The sequence below is a fragment of the Branchiostoma floridae genome, chromosome 3 (genome assembly GCF_000003815.2).
Source record: "Branchiostoma floridae strain S238N-H82 chromosome 3, Bfl_VNyyK, whole genome shotgun sequence".
Lineage (NCBI taxonomy): Eukaryota > Metazoa > Chordata > Leptocardii > Amphioxiformes > Branchiostomatidae > Branchiostoma > Branchiostoma floridae.
Window position 1 is genome coordinate 27377757 of NC_049981.1, and position 12995 is coordinate 27390751.

At 41.1% G+C, this 12995-nt stretch overlaps 2 protein-coding genes across 2 annotated transcripts in view; both read right to left on the reverse strand.

The window, feature by feature from the left end:
• Positions 1–8172, reverse strand: part of LOC118411530 — a 25913-nt gene extending 17741 nt beyond the window's left edge. Inside the window, exons 1-9 of the mRNA XM_035813846.1 lie at positions 8117–8172; positions 3674–3814; positions 3218–3391; positions 2461–2634; positions 2044–2217; positions 1484–1537; positions 952–1229; positions 483–603; positions 1–18 (exon numbers count right to left, since the gene is read on the reverse strand). The exon at positions 1–18 is cut by the window's left edge and continues 104 nt beyond it. Coding sequence (XP_035669739.1) covers positions 1–18; positions 483–603; positions 952–1229; positions 1484–1537; positions 2044–2217; positions 2461–2634; positions 3218–3391; positions 3674–3716 — 1036 coding nt within the window. The 5' untranslated portion in view covers positions 3717–3814; positions 8117–8172. The remainder of the gene's footprint in view (positions 19–482; positions 604–951; positions 1230–1483; positions 1538–2043; positions 2218–2460; positions 2635–3217; positions 3392–3673; positions 3815–8116) is intronic.
• LOC118411793 (fibropellin-1-like) overlaps positions 3733–12995 on the reverse strand; it is an 18014-nt gene continuing 8751 nt past the window's right edge. The window contains exons 8-17 of the mRNA XM_035814280.1: positions 12815–12928; positions 12495–12608; positions 12106–12219; positions 11728–11841; positions 11317–11430; positions 11004–11201; positions 10489–10602; positions 8761–8793; positions 3978–4041; positions 3733–3814 (exon numbers count right to left, since the gene is read on the reverse strand). Of these exons, the coding sequence (XP_035670173.1) occupies positions 3733–3814; positions 3978–4041; positions 8761–8793; positions 10489–10602; positions 11004–11201; positions 11317–11430; positions 11728–11841; positions 12106–12219; positions 12495–12608; positions 12815–12928 (1061 nt within the window). The remainder of the gene's footprint in view (positions 3815–3977; positions 4042–8760; positions 8794–10488; positions 10603–11003; positions 11202–11316; positions 11431–11727; positions 11842–12105; positions 12220–12494; positions 12609–12814; positions 12929–12995) is intronic.

Here is a 12995-nt window from a genome sequence, read left to right on the forward strand (position 1 = left end):
GACAGTCAGCAGGCAAATCTGAGGACAACCAAAATAATCAATCATCTAGCATTAAAATTACACGTTGTTTCTGTCCTACAAGTATAAGATAGTTATGGATTTTGTGGTTTTATTACGATGCAAACGTCCCTGTTTGAATTGTAGACAAATCGAACAATTCATAAAACATCTTCTTATACCCCCCCCCCCCTTCCACTAGGGTGAGGACCTTACTGCGACCAAGAGAATTGACAGAGCGCCCAACGAATTTCATAGATTAAAAATGAATCTGTTGACGCTTCTTATGACTTGTTTTCTTTTAAGTGACGCTTTTGCAATTTGTATGAAATTCCAATCATTAAGTCAAAGATTACACAAATCCAATTCAGGTCGCAGCAAGATCGCCGTCTAGTGGAATGGCGGGGAGGCCTTAATGTCCAACTACGATGTTCTCTCATTTGCTGATCTAACTCTACTCGTTAAGTTTGAGACATTTTATTTACCTGGATGACACACGCCACAACTCAAAGGACAGTTGGAATTCATCCACCCAGGATTGTTCTCACATTCACCATTCTGTGCCCAGGACGGACAGTATCGATTCGTGTCGCTGCAGTCTGTTATCTGCAATAGAACAAACAATTTCCATTTCTAAACAACATTGTGGCAGAATATTTCAAATGCATGACTGTCAACACAATACACAAATTTACAGCTTGTATAATATTATATATGATATTAAGCTTTTGATAAATTGTTTTACAGGCGAATATAGGATTTTGCACTGTGCGCCAGTGTGAAGTTGTGAACCACATCAACACAGACATTTTATTTACTTTGATTACTTCAATCAAGTACCATGCATCATCAGCCATACAAGAGCAGTGTGAAAGGCGTCGTAGACAGTAAATTACTATACAAGATATGGGCATATCATTTGATAATGAAATATGTTATGCTTTAATGCCTTACATTAGGGCATGCATCAAAGCTGACGCTACTAGACACCACGTCCACGCCATCTTCAGCTGTACAGGTGTACTCTCCGTCATCTTCGGGACGAACACGTCCAATCACCAGCGTCCCTGTGGCTGGGTCGACGACTGCCGCGGGCGGAAGTGCAACTCCATTTCCTCGGGTCCAGGTAAATCTTGGAGAGGGACTTCCGTCCGACAAGCAGAGGAGAGTGACCTGCTCCCCTTCATCCACAAGTCTTGTTGGCCGTAACATGGCGGCAATTCTTAAGCCGGCTAGACCAAATATACGACAATGAGATAAAATAGTTCCGTAGCCAAGTGGCTTATCAAAAAACACATTGTGGTCACTCCTCTTCATATACAAGCCTTGTTGGCCTTACCGTGACGAAAATTGCCAGGACACTTAAAACAAGTAAGAAGAGAAACGTATAAACAATTAACATTGTTTAAATGCCAGTTGATACGACCGACTATATGGAAATATATGTGAATAGGGCAAATCCTTCTCTCATAATATTTATACTAACGTGGTCCAGCTGGCGTTGTTGACAAGTTCGATGCCTGCGTTGTGGATGCCTTCGCTGTCGGGAAAAAAAATTAGAAATTTTCATAAAGTTGTTGTGAAGTTTTGGAAAAATCCATAGTTATGATGGCTGTGGTCTCAATCATAACCAGAAGTACAATTACGGCTGTTTTTGAGCCGACTAAATCAATAATGTAGACGGAATACGATGATATAGAGATGCTATTTGACAAAACAAGACAAAACACTATCGCAAGAAAGCGCAATAAATAGGGAAAATGACTGCGTTGTTGTTGATTTCGCTGTAGCACAAGACAAGTCAAAACAAGTCTTTTTTAAGAGAATATATTAAAATAAAAGTCTTTTACCTCTGTAAAATATTTGTAGCCTTGGGAATCTTCGAATTACAAATATAAAAAAAAAACTTTAAGTCAAGAATTACACAAATTCAATTTAGGTCGCAGCGAGATCGCCGTCTAGTGGAATGGTGCGTCGGCGTTAATGCCTCACCGCGACCTTTGCAAATCTTATTCTAACTCGTAAAGTTTGAGACATTCTATTAACCTGGAGGACACGCGTCACAACTCAGAGGACAGTTGGATTCCATCCACCGAGTATTGCTATCACATTCGCCTATACTCGCCCAGTACGGACAGTGTTCGCTCAAGTCGCTGCAATCTGATCCAGCTGGCGTCGCTGTTGAGCTCAGAGGCAACGACTGCGTTGTCGTGGATTTCGCTGTAGCACAAGACAAAACAAGTATTTTTCAAAAAGAGAATATCTTAAAAGTCTTGTAGCCTTGGGAATTTCAAATTACAAATACAAAAAATCTTTAAGTCAAGAATTACACAAATTCAATTTAGATCGACCGCAGCGAGATCGCCGTCTAGTGGAATGGCGCGTCGGCGTTAATGCCTCACTGCGCCGTTCTCTCCTTTGCAAATCTTATTCTACTCGTAAAGTTTGAGACATTCTATTAACCTTGAGGACACGCGTCACAGCTCAGAGGACAGTTGGAACTCATCCACCGAGCATTGCTTTCACATTCGCCTATACTCGCCCAGTACGGACAGTGTTCGCTCAAGTCGCTGCAATCTGATCCAGCTGGCGCCGCTGTTGAGCTCAGAGGCAATGGCTGCGTTGTCGTGGATTTTGCTGTAAGACAAGACAACACAAGTCAACACAAGTCTTTTTTGAAAGAAGATCTTAAAAGTCTTTATGTCCGTGAAATATTTATAGTCTTAGGAAACTTCCAATTACAAACAAAAACCAAAAAAAACTTCTAGTCAAGAATTACACAAATTCAATTCAGTTCGCAGCGAGATCGCCGTCTAGTGGAATGGCGGGTCAGCCTTAATGTCTCACTGCGACGTTCTCTCCTTTGCAGTTCTAACTCTACTCGTAAAGGTGGGGTCACACCTGCGTATATATCTAAGTCCGTATGAGGCGCGCATGGGAGTATTTGCCTCCACCAGGCTCCACAGGTCGTTGTAAAAATAATAGAGATTGGACAAACGTAAACAGGTAACATGTCAGACGAGTTAGCTGGGTCACTAACCATACTTCTTGGTCAGCTAACTCATCTGGCATATTATGTATCTATATTTGTCCAATTTGTACTATTTTCCCCGCGACCTGTGGAGCCTGGAAGAGACTAAGAGCCTCATACACACCTCAAACGGACTTGAATATATACGCATGAGTGACCCCACATTAAAGTTTGAGACATTCTATTAACCTTGAGGACACGCGTCACAACTCAGAGGACAGTTGGAACTCATAAACCCAGCATTGTTTTCACATTCGCCTATACTCGCCCAGTACGGACAGTGTTCACTCGAGTCGCTGCAATCTGATCCAGCTGGCGTCGCTGTTGAGCTCGGAGGCAACGACTGCGTTGTCGTGGATTTCGCTGTAAGACAAGACAAGACAAGACAACACAAGTCAACACAAGTCTTTTTTAAGAGAATATCTTAAAGGTCTTTATCTCCGTGAAATATTTATAGTCTTGGGAAACTTCCAATTACAAACAAAAACAAACAAAAAACTTCTAGTCAAGAATTACACAAATTCAATTCAGTTCGCAGCGAGATCGCCGTCTAGTGGAATGGCGGGTCAGCCTTAATGTCTCACTGCGACGTTCTCGCAATTGCAGTTCTAACTCTACTCGTAAAGTTTGAGACATTCTATTAACCTGCAGGACACAAGTCACAACTCAGAGGACAGTTGGAACTCATCCACCCAGCATTGTTATCACATTCGCCAATACTCGCCCAGTACGGACAGTGTTCGCTCAAGTCGCTGCAATCTGGACTGGCTGGCGTCGTGGATTTCGCTGCAAGACAAGATAAAACAAGTCTTTTAAACGAAGATCTTAAAAGTCTTTTAAAAATGTTAATAGTCTTGACAAACTTCAATTTATAAAGCAAAAAACTTTAGTAATAATACATGTTTGACAAAGATCTATTTCATAGCCGGGAGCACAATTACAATTGTACCTGTTGGAGCCGTCAATAGAAGTGCCCTCAATTTGAAATATTACAGAAGCACAGTAGTCCCTGTCTGCATTAACATATTGTGTGTCCGAGCTAAAATGCTTCAAAGAAAATTGGAAAACCTTTGTCTGAAATGTTTTGGATCTCAATATATCGTTAGTACTGTATTATATAACGTCGATTTCAAAGTAGTTGAAGTCTATTGGGGCTAACAGACCATTGCAAGAAACTATGGTGTATCTTTGCGTTTTCCATTAAAGATGTAATAAAGATGACAGCTCAGAAAAGCAAAAACATGAACAAGAATAGAACTTAGAGTTACCTGGACAGAAGAGAGTTACCTATAACTTAGAGTTACCTAAGACGGCTACTACAGCGACATTTTTTTATTAGGAGTTAAAGATGGCTCATTAAATGGCACATCAATACCATTAATAGTATGTCTATCATCCCAATGTTTTTACGCAAATTTAAAAGCTTTCATGAAAACTTTTCAATACATTGATTATTTGATTGGACATGGCATATGCATGATGTATCTTTGCCTTTTGCATTGATAATGTAATAAATCAAAGATGACAGCTTAGAAATACAAATACATGAACAAGAATAGAAGTTTGAGTTACCTGGACAGAAAACTCCCGAGTCGCACTCTTGTGTCTCCTCAGTATCTCCATCACACTCCGCCCCGCCGTGCTCTGGTGCCGGATTGGTGCAGCTTCGGTCCCGAGTCTGACTACCGACTCCACACGTCACGCTGCAGTCAGACCATGCGCTCCAGTCAGACCAGCCGCCATCAACTACATGGAAAACAGAGAAAAGGTAGTCTGAAACAAACTAAAAATACAGGCTTTTAAGACGGCTACTACAGCAACAATTCTGATTTTTCTTATTAGGAGTTAAAGAGGTCTCATTAAATGACACAGGAAGGCTAATAATAATATGTCTATCATCTCAATGTTGTTATGCAGATTTAAAACCTTTCATGAACACTATTCAATACATTGATTATTTGATTCGAAATGGCATGAGCCTTATGTATCTTTGCCTTTTCCTTTCATAATGTCTTAAATCAAAGATGACAGCTTAGAAATACAAATACATGAATAAGAATAGAAGTTAGAGTTACCTGGACAGAAAACTCCCGAGTCGCACTCTTGTGTCTCCTCAGTATCTCCATCACACTCCGCCCCGCCGTGCTCTGGTGCCGGATTGGTGCAGCTTCGGTCCCGAGTCTGACTACCGACTCCACACGTCACGCTGCAGTCAGACCATGCGCTCCAGTCAGACCAGCCGCCATCAACTACATGGAAAACAGAGAAAAGGTAGTCTGAAACAAACTAAAAATACAGGTTTTTAAGACGGCTACTACAGCGACAATTCTGATTTTTCTTATTGGGAGTTTAAGAGGACTCATTAAATGGCACATGAATGCTATTAAGGATATGTCTATCATCTCAATGTTTCTACGCAGCTTTAAAAGCTTTCATGAATACTTTTCAATACATTGATGATTTGATTCGAAATGGCATGTGCCTTGTGTATCTTTGCCTTTTGCATTGATAAAGTAATAAATCAAAGATGACAGCTTAGAAATACAAATACATGAACAAGAATAGAAGTTAGAGTTACCTGGACAGAAAACTCCCGAGTCGCACTCTTGTGTCTCCTCAGTATCTCCATCACACTCCGCCCCGCCGTGCTCTGGTGCCGGATTGGTGCAGCTTCGGTCCCGAGTCTGACTACCGACTCCACACGTCACGCTGCAGTCAGACCATGCGCTCCAGTCAGACCAGCCGCCATCAACTACATGGAAAACAGAGAAAAGGTAGTCTGAAACAAACTAAAAATACAGGTTTTTAAGACGGCTACTACAGCAACAATTCTGATTTTTCTTATTAGGAGTTAAAGAGGTCTCATTAAATGACACAGGAAGGCTAATAATAATGTCTATCATCTCAATGTTGTTATGCAGATTTAAAACCTTTCATGAAAACTATTCAATACATTGATTATTTGATTCGAAATGGCATGTGCCTTGTGTATCTTTGCCTTTTCCTTTCATAATGTCATAAATCAAAGATGACAGCTTAGAAATACAAATACATGAATAAGAATAGAAGTTAGAGTTACCTGGACAGAAAACTCCCGAGTCGCACTCTTGTGTCTCCTCAGTATCTCCATCACACTCCTCCCCGCCGTGCTCTGGTGCCGGATTGGTGCAGCTTCGGTCCCGAGTCTGACTACCGACTCCACACGTCACGCTGCAGTCAGACCATGCGCTCCAGTCAGACCAGCCGCCATCAACTACATGGAAAACAGAGAAAAGGTAGTCTGAAACAAACTAAAAATACAGGTTTTTAAGACGGCTACTACAGCGACAATTCTGATTTTTCTTATTGGGAGTTTAAGAGGACTCATTAAATGGCACATGAATGCTATTAAGGATATGTCTATCATCTCAATGTTTCTACGCAGCTTTAAAAGCTTTCATGAATACTTTTCAATACATTGATGATTTGATTCGAAATGGCATGTGCCTTGTGTATCTTTGCCTTTTGCATTGATAATGTAATAAATCAAAGATGACAGCTTAGAAATACAAATACATGAACAAGAATAGAAGTTAGAGTTACCTGGACAGAAAACTCCCGAGTCGCACTCTTGTGTCTCCTCAGTATCTCCATCACACTCCGCCCCGCCGTGCTCTGGTGCCGGATTGGTGCAGCTTCGGTCCCGAGTCTGACTACCGACTCCACACGTCACGCTGCAGTCAGACCATGCGCTCCAGTCAGACCAGCCGCCATCAACTACATGGAAAACAGAGAAAAGGTAGTCTGAAACAAACTAAAAATACAGGTTTTTAAGACGGCTACTACAGCGACAATTCTGATTTTTCTTATTGGGAGTTAAAGAGGTCTCATTAAATGACACAGGAAGGCTAATAATAATATGTCTATCATCTCAATGTTGTTATGCAGATTTAAAACTTTTCATGAACACTATTCAATACATTGATTATTTGATTCGAAATGGCATGAGCCTTATGTATCTTTGCCTTTTCCTTTCATAATGTCTTAAATCAAAGATGACAGCTTAGAAATACAAATACATGAACAAGAATAGAAGTTAGAGTTACCTGGACAGAAAACTCCCGAGTCGCACTCTTGTGTCTCCTCAGTATCTCCATCACACTCCGCCCCGCCGTGCTCTGGTGCCGGATTGGTGCAGCTTCGGTCCCGAGTCTGCCTACCGACTCCACACGTCACGCTGCAGTCAGACCATGCGCTCCAGTCAGACCAGCCGCCATCAACTACATGGAAAACAGAGAAAAGGTAGTCTGAAACAAACTAAAAATACAGGTTTTAAGACGGCTACTACAGCAACAATTCTGATTTCTCTTATTAGGAGTTAAAGAGGTCTCATTAAATGACACAGGAAGGCTAATAATAATGTCTATCATCTCAATGTTGTTATGCAGATTTAAAACCTTTCATGAAAACTATTCAATACATTGATTATTTGATTCGAAATGGCATGTGCCTTGTGTATCTTTGCCTTTTCCTTTCATAATGTCATAAATCAAAGATGACAGCTTAGAAATACAAATACATGAATAAGAATAGAAGTTAGAGTTACCTGGACAGAAAACTCCCGAGTCGCACTCTTGTGTCTCCTCAGTATCTCCATCACACTCCGCCCCGCCGTGCTCTGGTGCCGGATTGGTGCAGCTTCGGTCCCGAGTCTGACTACCGACTCCACACGTCACGCTGCAGTCAGACCATGCACTCCAGTCAGACCAGCCGCCATCAACTACATGGAAAACAGAGAAAAGGTAGTCTGAAACAAACTAAAAATACAGGTTTTTAAGACGGCTACTACAGCGACAATTCTGATTTTTCTTATTGGGAGTTAAAGAGGTCTCATTAAATGACACAGGAAGGCTAATAATAATATGTCTATCATCTCAATGTTGTTATGCAGATTTAAAACCTTTCATGAACACTATTCAATACATTGATTATTTGATTCGAAATGGCATGAGCCTTATGTATCTTTGCCTTTTCCTTTCATAATGTCTTAAATCAAAGATGACAGCTTAGAAATACAAATACATGAACAAGAATAGAAGTTAGAGTTACCTGGACAGAAAACTCCCGAGTCGCACTCTTGTGTCTCCTCAGTATCTCCATCACAATCCGCCCCGCCGTGCTCTGGTGCCGGATTGGTGCAGCTTCGGTCCCGAGTCTGACTACCGACTCCACACGTCACGCTGCAGTCAGACCATGCGCTCCAGTCAGACCAGCCGCCATCAACTACATGGAAAACAGAGAAAAGGTAGTCTGAAACAAACTAAAAATACAGGTTTTTAAGACGGCTACTACAGTGACAATTCTGATTTTTCTTATTGGGAGTTTAAGAGGACTTATTAAATGGCACATGAATGCTATTAAGGATATGTCTATCATCTCAATGTTTCTACGCAGCTTTAAAAGCTTTCATGAAACCTTTTCAATACATTGATGATTTGATTCGAAATGGCATGTGCCTTGTGTATCTTTGCCTTTTGCATTGATAAAGTAATAAATCAAAGATGACAGCTTAGAAATACAAATACATGAACAAGAATAGAAGTTTGAGTTACCTGGACAGAAAACTCCCGAGTCGCACTCTTGTGTCTCCTCAGTATCTCCATCACACTCCGCCCCGCCGTGCTCTGGTGCCGGATTGGTGCAGCTTCGGTCCCGAGTCTGCCTACCGACTCCACACGTCACGCTGCAGTCAGACCATGCGCTCCAGTCAGACCAGCCGCCATCAACTACATGGAAAAAAGAGAAAAGGTTGTTTAGAACAAACTTATGATAATTACATACTGATCTTCAAGACGACTCATATTTTGTTACCAAGCACTTAACCAGCGATTACTGAAATGGCTCATGAATGCGATCAATAGTATGTCTTAGTATGGTTAATGCAGATTACCACTGCTACAGGGACAATTCGGTCTTAAAGAGGGCTAACTTAACTGGCACATGGATGTCTATGATTATTGTGTTTACATTTAGAGCATCCACCATCAGCTACACGGGAAACACAATGAAGTTAATCTGGAATAAAATAGAAATACGACTACTATATTGATGACGCTGATTTTCGTAAATAGATACTTACAATTGCTGACTCTCCTGGTCATGAATAGTATCAATAGTATGTCTATGATTTTACTTTTTGCCATTCATATTTGAGAGGTTTAATTTGATTAACAATGTTCAATAGAAAGATCATTTGATGCCAAATAGTATATGTATTGACATATTGTGTGTCTTTGCGACCTTCTTCATGAGTTAATTAAATAGTTTGAAGATGCTACCTCAAAACGTCAGTTGCTTGTGCAGCATTATGACTTACATGTTCCTGTTTCACAGTGATGTCCTTCATTAGCCTCCATAGCAGGCTCTCTGGGGACTTTTTGGGGGCTCACATTACTCTTTTGCTGGCCATTTCTATTTGTACTCGGTCGCTGATTGCTGGCCTTGTCTGATTACTGGCCTCTTGGACGCCCCAGAGAGCCTGCTATGGACGCCACTTCTTCATAACCAGGACGACAATGTCATCTGTAGCTGTTGACGCTATCAATGCAAGTTCCACCATTTTGACAGATCACAGAAGAACAATCGTCAATTTCCTTATGAATTGGGATTTTAGTTAGTGTGCTTTGAAGAAATTCAGTCTACAAGTTTTTGAAATGCCCTGCATGTTTATTTATTATTATCAAAGTGTAGTTCTCGATTAGAGAGGCATTGCTTTTTGTTGCGTTGTTTTATGACAGCTTAATCAACGTTGTGGGACCGCGTGGCACGATCGGGAGCGTGTTGGTCTCAGGCCCGAGATGTCCCGGGTTCAAATCCGCTTGCCGTGTCACCGATCTTGTGCCCTTGGAAAAGGCACTTTACACGACTTTCCTCACCTAACTCAGGTGTAAATGAGTACATAGCTGCGGCTAGTGACAGTGACAGGCCTTTGTTGTGGTGACAGGCCATAGGGGCATGTTCGGGCATGACGCACCCGCCATGACACAAGAGTCAGGGGTAGGACGAACCCCTTGCATCCTTGGTCGGAAGTCCTCCTAGGAGATGGAAACTCCAAATAATAAACCTGCATCTGCTGGGGCCGTCTTACGTGGCAAAACAGTTCTGTCCCTGTAGGACTTAGTGCGCCAGTAGACGAGAGGGTGAAGAAGGAAGTGCACACCCCTCGCTCCTTCACCTTAAAAAGTCACGTGCAGGCCAGGCAGGCTGGTCGTCTAATCAACCTGTCTGCCTACCATTGATCTTCGGATACGAAGTAACAGCCATCATCAAATCAACGTTGAAGCAGAAAGAGCAACACCGTAAACGCGTAAGATGAAACTCATGTTTTTGCATAATAAATAAAATGACAAATCTTTTATGTATATCAAGTTTGCCCAAGTTATGATAGGAATACTTTATCTATTTATAATAGGAGTACGTACCTATTTCACAATGATCTCCGAAATAGCCAGGAGCACAATCACAGCTGTAAGTGTCGACGCCGTCAATACAAGTTCCGCCATTTTCACATATCACAGAAGAACAGTCGTCGATGTCTGAAATTGATATATTGGGATGGCAGTTAGTGTTCTTCCTAGAAACGCAAAGTATGCAAAGTCATGGCAGTATTCATATCAGCAATGAGAAAAACGCATAACTCTTTTGCAGGTAGAATAAATGTGATGTCGACCTAAATCTGAGGGCAGCAACACCTCGTCAACCGGGCTGCTTTCCTGGAATTTTATGTCAACAAACAGATGCCAGTGGGCCGTTGAAAAGCAGTTCCCCTGTTTCAATACTGTGTTGTTCTATATCTATAGGGTAGTCAGCTGTTGTGGAGGAAATCATTCCATAATATCTATATGTCACTTTTACTTGAACTCTAGTTGTTATTATCTTAGTTCTGCAATAATGCTAAATTCATGATAACCGAAGTGACATGACGAACGATACACACCGCAAACAAGATCAACACCCATCCATTGTCCATCTTCACATTCCTTAAAGTCCTGTCCACTGACGTTGACATAGCCTGGATTGCATTGGTAGTAGCAGATTGTTCCCGCGCTGTAGGGAAACCTTGTTGACGTGCAGGTCTTATCATCGCTCGTATTTGGTACGTCTGGCGGGGAGCGTGTACAGGGGCGTCCCGGGCCTGAAAAGGCAAACAATGTCAGGACATGTATCAGTCTCAATCGTAGGCCTCTATTGTCGTATAATTTTGGTGCCATGCACCCAGTTTCGAGCCCTGATGTGATATGGGTACTTACGTAATTCACAATGGTCTCCTCTATAACCATGAGTACATCTACAGCTGTAGCTGTTGACGCCGTCAATGCAAATCCCACCATTCTGACAAATACCAGGAGAACAGTCGTCAATGTCTGTATTGAGAAATTGGTATGGCAGTTAGTGTGCTTCCAACAAAACTAAACTGCAATATTGATTCAAATGCCATGCATCTTCCAATACAATGTTCTTTTATGAAGAACGTTATTGCACGGCAATTGTACATGTATTTACATCGATAACTGTCGTGATTCACGTTCACGATTTAATTTCTATAGTCTTATATAAATAGTGACATACTTAGAACATAGTTATATCAGAGAAAATACTCTGGCACATCTTTTATACAATGTTTTAATACAATTCCATGCACTTGTAATAGGTATACGTACTTGTTTCACAGTGATCTCCTTCAAAGCCAAGAGCACAATTGCAGATATATCTGAAGACATGGTCAATGCAAGTACCGCCATTTTGACAGATGACAGAAGAACAGAGGTCGTTGCCTGTATCATATTAGAATGGCATTTAATGATCCTCTGATAAAATCAGACTACAATTGTATCAAGTTCCATGCATATCAAAATTAGTTCAGCAGTCTATCAAATCTTTCTTAAGAAAGCTTTTATGATTCACCATCATGTAAACATGCCAGTTTCAGTGAACGTTTGATTAACAGCAGTGAATGAGGCATGCTCATCTCAATGCAACAGAGAACTCCATGACAAATCGTTTACAAAGGTTATTACTTTTTCAATTGGGGCACGTACTTGTTTCACAATGATCTCCTTCATAGCCAGGAGCACAATGACATCTGTAGCTGTTGACTCCATCAATGCAAATTCCACCATTTTGACAGATCACAGAAGAGCAGTCGTCGATGTCTGCATGAACATATTCAGAAGCCAGTTAGCGTGCTTCCAAGAAAATCGAAGCACATGTATTGTCCAATGTACGTTTTCACGATTACAAAGCTATTGTGCTGCATTGCTAAGATACAATAACAGAAATAGCTGAAGTTACAATAGCGATATCGTTATGACATTTCGTGTTTTTCATAAACAAATTGTCAGTCAGTCCATTCAGACTATGGCATAGATAACACAATCACAAATCTGTTATTTATTTTAGTTCATGCTCTTACAATAACAGTACGTACTTGTCTGACAATGATCTCCTTCATAGCCAGAAGCGCAATCACATCTGTAGCTGTTGACGTCATCAATGCAAGTTCCGCCATTTTGACATATCCCAGAATAACAGTCGTCGATGTCTGCAATGACATTGGGAAGCTAGTTAGTATGCTTATAAGAAACGCAAACTAAAATCGTCTAAAATGCTGTGCATCTCCTAATACCATTATTATTAAGTTTTCTGTGTTATGGTCCACTGACAGCGTTAGAATCATTCGTGTTCTTCCTTCGAAGGCGTCATACTCATGACGATTTTTTATCATAAACGTATAATGAGAGTACTTACTTGTTTCACAATGATCTCCTTCATAGCCAGGAGCACAGTGACACCTGTAGCTGTTGACGCCATCAATGCAAATTCCGCCATTTTGACATATTACAGAAGAACAGTCGTCGATGTCTGCATTGACATATTAGGAAGTATGCATTCATGCCAAGAAAATCACACTACAATTATCTCCAATACT